The sequence below is a fragment of the Gopherus evgoodei genome, chromosome 8 (genome assembly GCF_007399415.2).
Source record: "Gopherus evgoodei ecotype Sinaloan lineage chromosome 8, rGopEvg1_v1.p, whole genome shotgun sequence".
Lineage (NCBI taxonomy): Eukaryota > Metazoa > Chordata > Testudines > Testudinidae > Gopherus > Gopherus evgoodei.
In genome coordinates this window covers 46,286,996-46,299,431 of record NC_044329.1, presented here as the reverse complement: position 1 = coordinate 46,299,431, position 12,436 = coordinate 46,286,996, and the positions used below count along the sequence as shown (strand labels likewise).

At 58.2% G+C, this 12,436-nt stretch overlaps 1 protein-coding gene across 1 annotated transcript; it reads left to right on the top strand.

Moving 5' to 3' along the window:
- Positions 1 to 145: 145 nt before the first annotated feature.
- Positions 146 to 643, top strand: LOC115656218 (tumor necrosis factor ligand superfamily member 6-like; the record flags this gene model as incomplete). The annotated part of the gene is made up of 2 exons (XM_030572642.1): positions 146 to 187; positions 602 to 643. Coding segments are annotated over 2 exons (84 nt in total), but the record flags the coding sequence as incomplete, so codon positions are not given.
- Positions 644 to 12,436: the final 11,793 nt, after the last annotated feature.

Sequence of the window (12,436 nt, the reverse complement as noted above, 5' to 3'; positions counted from 1 at the left end):
CCCCCCCTCCCCACCCCTCCCCCAGCATCCCTCAGCCCTTCCCCGCCCCCACAGCATCCCGCATCCCCCACCCTGGCCCAGCATCCCCCCTCCTCACCCCTCCCCCAGCATCCCTCAGCCCTTCCCCCGCCCCCACAGCATCCCGCTTCCCCCACCCCGGCCCAGCATCCCCCCCCTCCCCACTCCTCCCCCAGCATCCCTCAGCCCTTCCCCGCCCCCACAGCATCCCGCTTCCCCCACCCCGGCCCAGCATCCCCCCCTCCTCACCCCTCCCCCCGCATCCCTCAGCCCTTCCCCGCCCCGGCCCAGCATCCCTCAGCCCTTCCCCGCCCCCACAGCATCCCGCATCCCCCACCCTGGCCCAACATCCCCCCTTCCCACCCCTCCCCCAGCATCCCTCAGCCCTTCCCCGCCCCCACAGCATCCCGCTTCCCCCACCCCGGCCCAGCATCCCCCCCTCCCCACCCCTCCCCCAGCATCCCTCAGCCCTTCCCCGCCCCCACAGCATCCCGCATCCCCCGCCCCGGTCCAGCATCCCCCCTCCCCATCCCTCAGCCCTACCCCCACCCCCCCAGCATCCCTCCTACTCTCCAGCATCCCGCTTCCCCCACCCCGGCCCAGCATCCCCCCCCTCCCCATCCCTCTCCCAGCATCCCTCAGCCCTTCCCCGCCCCCACAGCATCCCGCATCCCCCCCTCCCCATCCCTCCCCCAGCATCCCTCAGCCCTTCCCCGCCCCCACAGCATCCCGCATCCCCCGCCCTGGCCCAGCATCCCTCAGCCCTTCCCCGCCCCCACAGCATCCCGCATCCCCCGCCCCGGCCCACCATCCCCCCCTCCTCACCCCTCCCCCAGCATCCCTCAGCCCTTCCCCGTCCCCACAGCATCCCGCATCCCCCGCCCCAGCCCAGCATCCCCCTCTCCACACCTCTCCCCCAGCATCCCTCAGCCCTTCCCCGCCCCCACAGCATCCCGCATCCCCCGCCCTGGCCCAGCATCCCCCCCTCCCCATCCCTCCCCCAGCATCCCTCAGCCCTTCCCTATCCCCACAGCATCCCACATCCCCCACCCCGGCCCAGCATCCCCCCTCCCACCCCTCCCCCAGCATCCCTCAGCCCTTCCCCGTCCCCACAGCATCCCGCATCCCCCGCCCCGGCCCAGCATCCCCCCTCCCACCCCTCCCCCAGCATCCCTCAGCCCTTCCCCGTCCCCACAGCATCCCGCATCCCCCACCCCGGCCCAGCATCCCCCCCTCCACACCTCTCCCCCAGCATCCCTCAGCCCTTCCCCCGCCCCCACAGCATCCCGCATCCCCCGCCCTGGCCCAGCATCCCCCCTCCCCTACCCTCAGCCCTACCCCCACCCCCCCCAGCATCCCTCCTACTCTCCAGCATCCCGCATCCCCCACCCTGGCCCAGCATCCCTCAGCCCTTCCCCGCCCCCACAGCATCCCGCATCCCCCGCCCCGGCCCAGCATCCCCCCCTCCCCATCCCTCCCCCAGCATCCCTCAGCCCTTCCCTGTCTCCACAGCATCCCACATCCCCCACCCCGGCCCAGCATCCCCCCTCCCACCCCTCCCCCAGCATCCCTCAGCCCTTCCCCGCCCCCACAGCATCCCGCATCCCCCGCCCTGGCCCAGCATCCCTCAGCCCTTCCCCCCCCCCCCACAGCATCCCGCATCCCCCACCCCGGCCCAGCATCCCCCCCTCCCCACCTCTCCCCCAGCATCCCTCAGCCCTTCCCCGCCCCCACAGCATCCCGCATCCCCCGCCCTGGCCCAGCATCTCCCCCTCCCCATCCCTCCCCCAGCATCCCTCAGCCCTTCCCCGCCCCCACAGCATCCCGCATCCCCCACCCCGGCCCAGCATCCCCCCCTCCTCACCCCTCCCCCAGCATCCCTCAGCCCTTCCCCACCCCCACAGCATCCCGCATCCCCCACCCCGGCCCAGCATCCCCCCCTCCCCATCGCTCCCCCAGCATCCCTCAGCCCTTCCCCGTTCCCACAGCATCCCACATCCCCCACCCCGGCCCAGCATCCCTCATCCCTCAGCCCTACCCCCACCCCCCAGCATCCCTCCTACTCTCCAGCATCCCGCATCCCCCACCCCTGCCCATCATCCCCCCCTCCCCACCTCTCCCCCAGCATCCCTCAGCCCTTCCCTGCCCCCACAGCATCCCGCTTCCCCCACCCCAGCCCAGCATCCCCCCTCCCCACACCTCCCCCAGCATCCCTCAGCCCTACCCCCACCCCCCCAGCATCCCGCATCCCTCACCCCGGCCCAACATCCCCCCCTCCCCACCCCTCCCCCAGCATCCCTCAGCCCTTCCCCCACCCCACAGCATCCCGCATCCCCCACCCCGGCCCAACATCACCCCCTCCCCATCCCTCAGCCCTTCCCCCGCCCCCACAGCATCCCTCCTACTCTCCAGCATCCCGCATCCCCCACCCCGGCCCAGCACCCCCCCTCCCAACTCCTCCCCCAGCATCCCTCAGCCCTACCCCCACCGCCCCAGCATCCCGCATCCCCCCGCTCTGGCCCAACATCCCCCCCCACCCCTCCGCCAGCATCGCTCAGCCCTACCCCCACCCCCACAGCGTCCCGCATCCCCCGCCCCAGCCCAACATCCCTCCCCATGCATCCTTCCTACTCCTCAGCATCCCTCCACCCCCTCCTCCTAGCCTCTCGCATCCCCCACCCCGACCCAGCATCCCCCACCCCTCCCCTCACCCCCCCAGCATCCCTCAGCCCTTCCCCCACCCCCCACAGCATCCCACATCCCCCGCCCTGGCCCAGCATCCCACCCACATCCCTCCTACTCCTCAGCATCCCTCCTCCCAGCCTCCAGCATCCCCCACCTCTCCCCTCACCCAGCATCCCTCAGCCCTTCCCCCGCCCTCACAGCATCCCACATTTCCCACTCTGGCCAAGCATCCCTCTGCCCCCTCCTCCCAGCCTCCAGCATCCCCCACCCTGACCCAGCATCCCCCACCCCCTCTTGCCCCCCCAGCATCCCTCCTACTCTCCAGCAGCCCCTTGTTCCTTCCCCCAGCATCCCACATCCCCCTGCCCTGGCTCAGCATCCCCTCCTCCCACCTAGCATCCCTCCTCCCACCTAGCATCCCTCCTCCCCTCACCCCAGCCCCACATCCCCCCTCCCACGGTCCCCAGCATCTTCTCCAGTCTTCTCCCTGCCCCAGTCCAGCATCTCCCCTTCACCCACTCCTCTCCTCTGCACCCAGGCATCTCACATCCCCACTTCCCCTGGCGTCCCCAGAATCCCGCATTCCCCTGGCATCACCCACCCCTCCCCTCCCCAGCAGCCTGCGCACATGCCCCTTCCTCCCTTGGCATCCTACATCCCCTCACTCCCTTCCCCCACCCTGTCCCAACATCCTCCCACCCCCTTTCCCTCCCCCATCATCCTGTCCCTACTGGCTTCCCCCACCATCCCCCACCGCATCCTCATTTCTCTTACCACCCCCATCCAGCATTCCACTCTACCAGTCCCCCAGAACATCCTGCTCCCACAGCATCCCCCTTCCTAATATGTCTTCCACCCATTCCATCTCATGCCCAGTATACCTCTCCCTACCATCCTCCGTCCCCATCCCATTGGGCTCTCACTTCCCAGGCACACTAGGCCATGCGTGGCCCAGGCCAGACCATTATAGGCCCCTGCACTGTGGCACACAGAGGACACCACTTCCCTGGTCTTACGGCTTGGAAGGGATGACAAGAGACAGCTCAGGGGAACACCTGGCTTTCTGGCACCAGATGCCCTAGGGGCATGGGAAGCTGCCCAGGGTCCTGCGGTGTCTGCACCGTGATGCATCCCAGGCAGCCCAGCCAAGGGCAGTGCTGAGCCTGCAGGAACCACAGTGCTGCTAGTAACCCAGCCATCTGTCAACTCCTGGCTATAGAGCGAGGATCCTTGCTCAGGGATGCTGAGGATGCTCTGGATGGGGAGGCCTCATCCTCTCACATCACTTTCTCCTGGACAAGATGCTCCCAGAAGGCTGTGCAACAGGAAGGGCAGAGGTTTGCGGACTCACCATCCCCATCCTCTCCTGTGAAGGGAAGTCAAATTCTGTGATCTTCATGCTTTTCCACCCCAAGCCAGAAAGGGGAGAGGCTCTGCAGCAGTGCGAATCGGGATGACATCCAGAGTGGCCTGCTATTCCCTCAGCCCACGGAGGGTGGTGTGGAGTCAGGGCCTTTGCTCGCAGGCCATCCCAGCAGAGATTTCCATCCCCAGCAGCAGGACAAGCAGCAGTGATGGCATTCCCACCCTGCGTGTTAGTGATCTCTCTCTCTCTCTCTCTCTCTCTCTCTCTCTCTCTCTCTCTCTCTCTCTCTCTCTGATATTTCCAGGGCCTCTGGGTTCTACCATCTACTGGACTGAAATCCAAGCCCCCAGCCTCCAAAGCCTGGCAAAGCAGACAATTAAACAACATTTTCAGATGTGTTCTCTGGTTTTGGAGTGCCTAGTGCAAGTTCCCTGAGGGCCACTTTCCAGCAGTTCTGACTGCCCCTCTTCTGTCCCGCACAGAATCACACACACCTAGAGGCCTCTGTTGTGAGCACTGGCCTTCCAGCTGAATTGCACGGAGGTGACTGAGGGTCTGGCCATGCTCCCTGCCGTCCAGCCAAGGGCTGCCCTGAGGGAGAGGGTCGCCACATGGAGAGAGCACCCTTTTCTTCACAATGAGAGGGGAGGCTTGCTGAAGCATAAGGGATGCGATTGTGTTTTGTTAACGCTGGGTTAAGAGCAGCAGCCTAACACGACGCAAACGTGGCCAAATGCCAAGAGAATTGTACATTGTTATAGGGGCCAAAGACATTTCAGACCAACCCAGCATTTAAACAACAGAGACACAGCATAGCAAGCTATAAATCTCTGACCACTTGCTAGTACCTACTCAGTGCCATGCGGCCACAATTTCAGTCTGTGGCTCCCCAGCACGAAGTCTACCCCACAGTGACATAACAATCCCCACTCAGAACACACATCCATCAATCCAGTACTATCCGCTACCCCTAAAAGCCCATCTGTTCTTCCAGCAGGAGATGAGTGGGGATGCGCCATTTCTCCTGGTAGCGACAGGCAGACGATCATGCAGCGACAGACGCAGCTGGGGACTGAGCCCTGTGCCTGTAATGGGTCTGCAAAGCAGACTGCAGGGTTATGGTGCTGTAGCCACATTGACATTAACTGCTGTGAAAGTGAGCTGATCTTTTGCTCTAGGAGCATGACCCCAACATCCAACGCTGGTTAGAATCTAGCCCTGGTCAAGAAATGCCAAACCTTTTCCATGGGAAATTCATGTTAATCTACATTTCCCATGAAAAAGGAAAAATGGGGGGGGGGGTTGAAAATGATTTTCTTACAATTTGAAAAAAATCAATAAAAACAGAATATAATAAAAATGAAATTTTATTGCAAAAAAAGATACATTTCCAGAGAAACGCCAATGTACATTGCAGTTACATTTTGACAGTAAAACTTCAGCTAATTCCCACAGAGTCTGAGGGAGATCCTTCTAATAATAACATCCCCTCGCTCGTTTCAGCCATAGATCTCCAAGCATTTCCCAGAGTAGGGGAGTACCATTAACTCCATTTTACAGACAGTGGCTGGCCCAGGGCCATGCAGCAGGCCAGTGACAGAGCAGGGACTAGCGCTCAAGTTGATGAGTCCCTGGTCAGTAACCAGGGCCGGCTTCAGGCACCAGCTTATCAAGCAGGTGCTTGGGGCGGCAACTCGGGAGTGGGGCGGCACTTTCAGAGATTTGGCTGGCGGAGGGTCCCTCACTCCCGCTCGGAGCAAAGGACCTCCCGCTGAATTGCCACAGATCGCGATCGCGGCTTCTTTTTTTTTTTTTTTCTGGCTGCTTGGGGCGGCAAAACCCCTGGAGCCGGCCCTGTCAGTAACATCTAAGGCTAGATTGCAGCACATCTGACATTCCTGGCCAGAGAGAGTTCTCCAGACAACCCAAGGGCCAGGAAAACCCAGCTCCACCCACTCTCAGCTGTATCCCCCCTCTTCCGCCTTTTCCCTTGCACCCAACACAGATGCAGCTGGGGAGGGAACAGGACTGAGTAGCGCGCATGTCCCCCAGAGTGAGGGAAGCTCTCCCACCAGCGCTCCCTGCACAGGGAATGAAGAGTGAGGAAGAAGGTGCCTGCTCTATAATGTGCCCCACTATTGAGGGCACCTGCCTTCAGCTCAGCCCCTCGATCTCCCTTCTAAGCTTTTCAGTGCCACTGCCCACATAGCTATGGCAACAAGGGCCCCAGGTCCCTCTGCTACCTGCCAGAAGATGGTGCCCAGTTAGCAGACACAGACCTGGCCTCAGTGACCCATGACTGCGTACCTGAACTCTGGGCACCCATTATGGCAACTCAGCTGCCCTAGAAATGAAGCCACATGCCCCCAGCCAATCTGCCTAGCTACACAGAGGTCCCCCCAGTGTTGCACTGCTCTCCCTTAGGGTGACCAGATAGAAAGTGTGAAAAATCAGGATGGGGGTGGGGGTAATAGGAGCCTATATATTAAAAAAGCCCCAAATAACAGGACTGTCCTCATAAAATCAGGACATCTGGTCACCCTACTCTCCCTGCATGAGCATTACCTCCCCCAAATGCAATCTTCCACCAGAACAATACCACTAATGGCCAGTGGGAGAGTCTGGCGCATGTGGGACACAGAGCAGTCACAGGAGCTGGCCATGGACTGTGGAACTCACGGCCACAAGAGAGAAGAGACCACATGCCTCAGTGCATACAGAACTAAATGCAACAGTCAGCTCTGAGACTTAGCTCTCCACACACTGCACCACAAATACACACACACACAAGCCCATGAAAAGAATCTAGCTATTTCTGCTAGAGGTGGGGAAGGCACAGAAAGAGATTGCTATTGTTATTTCTGGTTTACAAGGCTTGAGCAGTGTCCATTACTATAGGGGGCAGGGATGTCGTGGCAGACAGACAGAGGTATAGACAGACATTTAATCCACAAGCACTAGACTGTGAATGCAGCCAGGGGTCTGGGCAGCCATGCAGGGCCAAAGCAGGAACTGCCCAGGAGGTACCTGTAACAATAAAGTGGTTTTACAGCCGTAAGGTTAAACCAGTTATTTACCCTGCTAACTCCCACCCATGAGACTGCTGGTCTCAAAGTCCTGCACTAAACACATTCCCCTGTGGGCTGAGCAGAAGAATCAACAAGAGCAGGTTAATATTAACCACTGCAGCCAGCTCCTGCAGGAGCGTCCAAGGAGCTGTGTAGTTAGGCTGGGGTATTCGTTCAAAGGTTGGGCAAGAGGGAGCTGCTAGCTTGAGAAGCACGGGCCAGTGGTTAGGACATGAGCCTGGGACACTGGAGTGCTGGGTAGACTCTGGCATAGACTCTCCGGGTGACCTTGGGCAAGTCAATTAGCCTGTCTGTGCTTCAGTTTGCCCTCTGTACAATGGGGCTAATACCACTGCCCTGCCTCACAGAGGGGTTGTGTTAAGGATAAATACAGATACTAATCAGATACTATGGTGATGCAGGCCAGATAAATACCTAAGACAGAGCAGTGGTCTTGGGTTCAATCCTGCAGACAGACTCCCCTGTCCCTGGGCCATGATGTGAAGGCACATCCTGGTACTCAGGCTGAGATGCCCTCGCCCGGGGAGCTGTAACCCATGTTAACCTGGTCTGTGCCCCCCTCTAGTGGCTAGACAACATAAAGCAGTGAGGTCACTACAGCCTCAGTGCTACCAGATCCACCTGAATCTCCTGCAGCAACAGATTCTATTTAGAGACCCACAGCTGCTGGCATTCCAGCAAGGGAGGGGAGCAGACCCCCCCTTGCTCCATTGATCAGGCCAGAGGGTAGCACCCAAACCCTGTGTGGATCACCAGGGCCATTTGCACAGAGGCTCCCTGGAGTCCCCCCTTGCTGCTGCTGCCCCCAGGGATGGCCCTGTTAAAGGGGCATTCACTTCCCCATCCTGGGGCTGGTAGCAGAGCAGGGTAACATGCATACTGGCCCCCTCACCCCACCCTCAGCTCACAGCCCTGCAGGGTGCCCTCTGCAGAAGGGGAGACGGTAGGGAGATGCATAGCCCTCAGGGCTATTACCTGTGGGATGGGGAAAGTGGTCCCTGGAGGTAGGTGACAAGTAGGGGGGAGGATCCCATGTGGAAGGCCCCTTCCCATGAAGGAGGCAAGAGTCACACCCTCTATGCACTGCCCATGCTTTGCACAGCTGGGCTGGCTCGCCTCACTGGTGCACCAGTGTGAATTCAGTGCAAGGCTGTCTCCTGCAGCAAGTTTTCTCTGAATTCACAAGCCTGGAGCACTGCAAACAGCATCGAACCCAGCAGGAAGCATAGAACTGCAGCCCCTGCTTTCTCACTACAGACCCTTGGGCCACTCACTGAGCACTGTCCTGCCTGCACCCTGGAAGGCACCCTGCACCCTGGAAGGCACCCTGGAGGCAGGCACCTGTGGAAGCAACGGCATGAGACCCTCCAACTGGGCACTGGATCCTAATGCCTATAAGAAAGGGGCAGAGTGAAAGCTGCAAGTGCCACCTTAACTGCAGCATTTCCGGGCTTGGCAGCCCCCCCCCCCCGTGCGCAACCTGGATGCTCCTAACAGAGTCTTTTTTAAACATACTTTGCTTGCTTTTGCTTAAAAAACATTGACAGATAAAGGAACGACATGTGCCATGACCTGCACTGGAGCAAAATGCACCCAAATCAGAAAGGCAAACATCACATTAGGCATGTGCACCTCCAGCATCCTGCTTCAGCCTATAGGACACCCACGGCCTTCAACAGGAGTTGGATCAGGTCTATAGTCTTTAGTGAGGTCTGTGCCCAGGCAAGGATTCCAGACACAGTTTCACTTTTTGCAGGAGTCCTGTTGAAAAGGGGCTGGTTAGAATTGTTTTTACCTTTATAAAAGTAGATTCCTGTCCCCTGCCACCCCCTACACTCTTCCTTACGTCAAAAGTTGGTCAAACTCTAAAAACCAGCCTCTAGGGGCAGAGTCCTAGCATGGGAAATTGCACCTCAAACGGTGAATTTCTTGGATGGCACAAATGTGGGGAAACAGGCATTTATCACTGGAACTGCTCTGCAGTTCTAACTGTGGCTGGCATGGTCTTTTTATACCTAGTCACTTCCAGTGGTTGATTAAAACTCCTGGAGCCTTTCTTCACTAAGTGACTGAACTTTGGAGTCAACAGACAAGTGCCAAACTCTCCTTTCAGTTACTCCTCTGATTTCTACCATCAGGAGAGCACAATTTTCACATCTCCTCCCCCCCGGCCCCCGGCCCCCGGCCACCCCTCAGCCAATAGATTGGAGCAGGAACTGTGGTGATTTCAGGCAAATCTGGGATGGGTCTCCTCAGCAAGATATCTGCATTTGGGCTTTAAAGTGAAACCTTCCCTGGATAAAGGAGTACTTCCTTGTTGTGTCTTCAGCGTTCCCAGGGAAAGGGCTAGGACAGAAGACATTTAAAAGCAGCAATGTTAGGAGTTAAAATGCACCTGCAGGGTGATAAGGAAAAATAACATATTGGTCACACTTGATAACCAATGTCTCAATGGGGCTTTCACATAAAGCATTGGTTGATGGTTTTAATAAATGATTGAATCCCTGCTTATGTACCATTAAGGAGCCCAGGAGATCACTAGGTTGCTTCAGACCTCCTGTGTCAGGGCTTAGGCAGATCTCTAACTACTGTGGGGGTGGATTATCCTATCTAACCCCTTCCACTGATGTGCACAGCACCAGCTGTAACATACACTGCTCGTGTCTGGGGCAGGCTTAGCACCTCTACTAGGCATCATTTATTAATCCTTTATAAACAATCTATAATTGGATCCTGTACATAAAGCAGGACCTAAGGTTTGATGACTTCATTTGGAATCTGTACACTGTAGGGTCCCAGAAGTCCAGCCAAGGTTCAGAGCTCCCCTAGGCTAGGCACCACACAGACTCTCCCTGCCCACCGGAGCTCACCACGTGTTTATCTGACAGGGCCCTACAGGTAGCTGAAGCAGATGAGTGGATAGGGGTAGGACTGGGGACCATCCACTTTCACAACAAACATGTCAGTGACCAAGTGGCCGGCATTGCCAAGTGAGCCACTCCGGGCGTTTTGCCACACCGAGAAACAACCACCCAGCCAGGCCAGCAGAGAAGGAGCTGCACTCCTGACTTGTCCAGGTGACAAGCCCCTTCCCCAAGCACTGCTCTCACCCCCCCAGCTCACCATTCCTCCCTCAGTCCCCATTCAGCCCCCTCGCTAGAGCCCAGCATCAGCCAGCTTGCAACAATAACACCGAAGACCACGGCAGACAGAGCCAGCTTTAGGCCAATTCCACAATTCCCCTGAATCGGGCCCTGCGCCTAAGAGGGCCCCGCACCCAGTGAGAATCTCTTCCCTGGCTAGAGAAACCTTTTTAATTTTTACTCACCTGGCAGCACTCCGGGTCTTTGGCAGCACTTCGGTGCGGGGGGGGGGGTCCTTCGCTTGCTCTGGGTCTTCGGTGGCACTTCGGCGGTGGGTCCTTCAGTGCCTCGGAAGACCTGGTGCAAGTGAAGGACCCGCCCCCGAAGTGCCACCAAAGACTCGGAGCACTGCCCGGTGAGCACAAGCCCCATGTGTTTTTTTCACTTTTTTTTTTTTTTTGGGTCATCCCTGCCGGAGCCCCATCAAAACTGTTCGAATTGGGCCCCGCACTTCCTAAAGCCGGCCCTGCCGGCAGAGTCTGAGAGTCCCCTCTGCACATGCCAGGTACAAACTCACCAGGGGTCTGAGTTCCTGGCCTCAGGCGTCACCTGCTGTGTGCTAGCTGTGGGGTCACTCAGGCTCGGACCTGTGTAAGGAACATGTCTGGAGTTCTGCAGGCCAGGGCGTGCATCTGAGCCGTGCCCATTGCACCAAGGGAAAGGCTCCTTCGCCCCTTTGCTCCCTCCCCTCCCGTGGCTGGAAGGCAGGGGGAATTCAGCAAGACAGAGCTGGGGCAATTTCAGTCATGCAAGTCTCAGCCCAGCTGCTTCCCAGAGTTTCTGAGCTGGCCCACATGGACTTCCTGCCCCAGTGGAGCAGCACAGTGGGCAGTCAGAGCCTCAGATCACTCCATCTGACAGCACAGTTGTAGGACCAGGCCACAGGGTGTATGTCTGAGGGGATCTAGAGTCCAAAGAGTCCTGCCCTAGGGGGAGATGTGCTGCCAGATGGAACCTGTTGAAAAGGGTTGCTCAAGATAGAGTCCTTGACCTGGTTTCTTGTTCGGTTCCAGCTGTCCTGGACTTTCTCCCTTCTCTGACGTCAGCGCAGCTAGCCCTGACAATGGCAAAGATTTCCTTAGCAGATCACTCTGCCTGCATGTCTCTGGGAAAGGGACCCTGCAGTTTGCCCATCCCTTGGGGAAACCATCTTTTAGCAGGTCTTACAAACGTGGAGCCTCCCATCCAGGAGACTAGTGATCTAGGGACTGGAACTCAGAGTTAGCCAGACCCATGGCAGGGTTGTTGGGAGCCAATAGGATCAACCTGCACCACCTAGTGAAAAGATCTAATGCCTGGTGCCCGTTGCCCTGGCATGGCAGGTTTTGGGGTTAGAGGCCCTGCTTTCCACATAGATCAGGTGAGGCTTGGGCCTCAACACCCTTCCCCCATCTCTGATCATTGCCGGACACAAGCAGTTTAGTTTGGTTTCCTCCTCCCTCAGGAGCAGTTTCCTCCCTCACGTAGGATCAGCCCAGGGGTCCAGCCTCCTCTAGCTGAGGGTGGCCAGCCCCAGCTGCTTCCAAGGTCAGGGAGGAAATAACCTGCCCGAAGGGCCAGTTTCCTCCTGACCCCTATCACCTAGTGATTGGTTTATAGCCTGCATGGGAGGGTCTGTGGCCCTGATGGTTTTGTCCCCTGGTCAGCATAGCGGTGGATGTTCTCATTAGCCCTATAAAAGTCTACATCTATTTTGAATACTCCTAAGCGCTTGGGTTCAATGAGATCTAGTGGCAATGAGTTCCGCAGACAATGTAAAATGTATTTCCTTGTATCAGTTGCCTTTCAATTTCTTTGACTTTCTTCTAGTTCCTGGATTGTGAGAGTGGGTGATCAGGAGCATGTCATTTATCTTCTCTGAGTTGCTCAGCATACCTCTAGCATGGCCCCCTCATCCATCTCCTCTGGAAACTGCACAGGGCTAGCCTTTCCAGAGGCCCCCTCATCCATCTCCTCTGGAAACTGCACAGGGCTAGCCTTTCCAGAGGCCCCCTCATCCATCTCCTCTGGAAACTGCACAGGGCTAGCCTTTTCCAACTCTCCACACAGAAGTCATTCCAGGCCTCTGACCATTTTGCCAGTTGCCTATGAAGCCCTCTATTTCTGCTCTCTTCTTTTGGACAACAGGAGTGGAG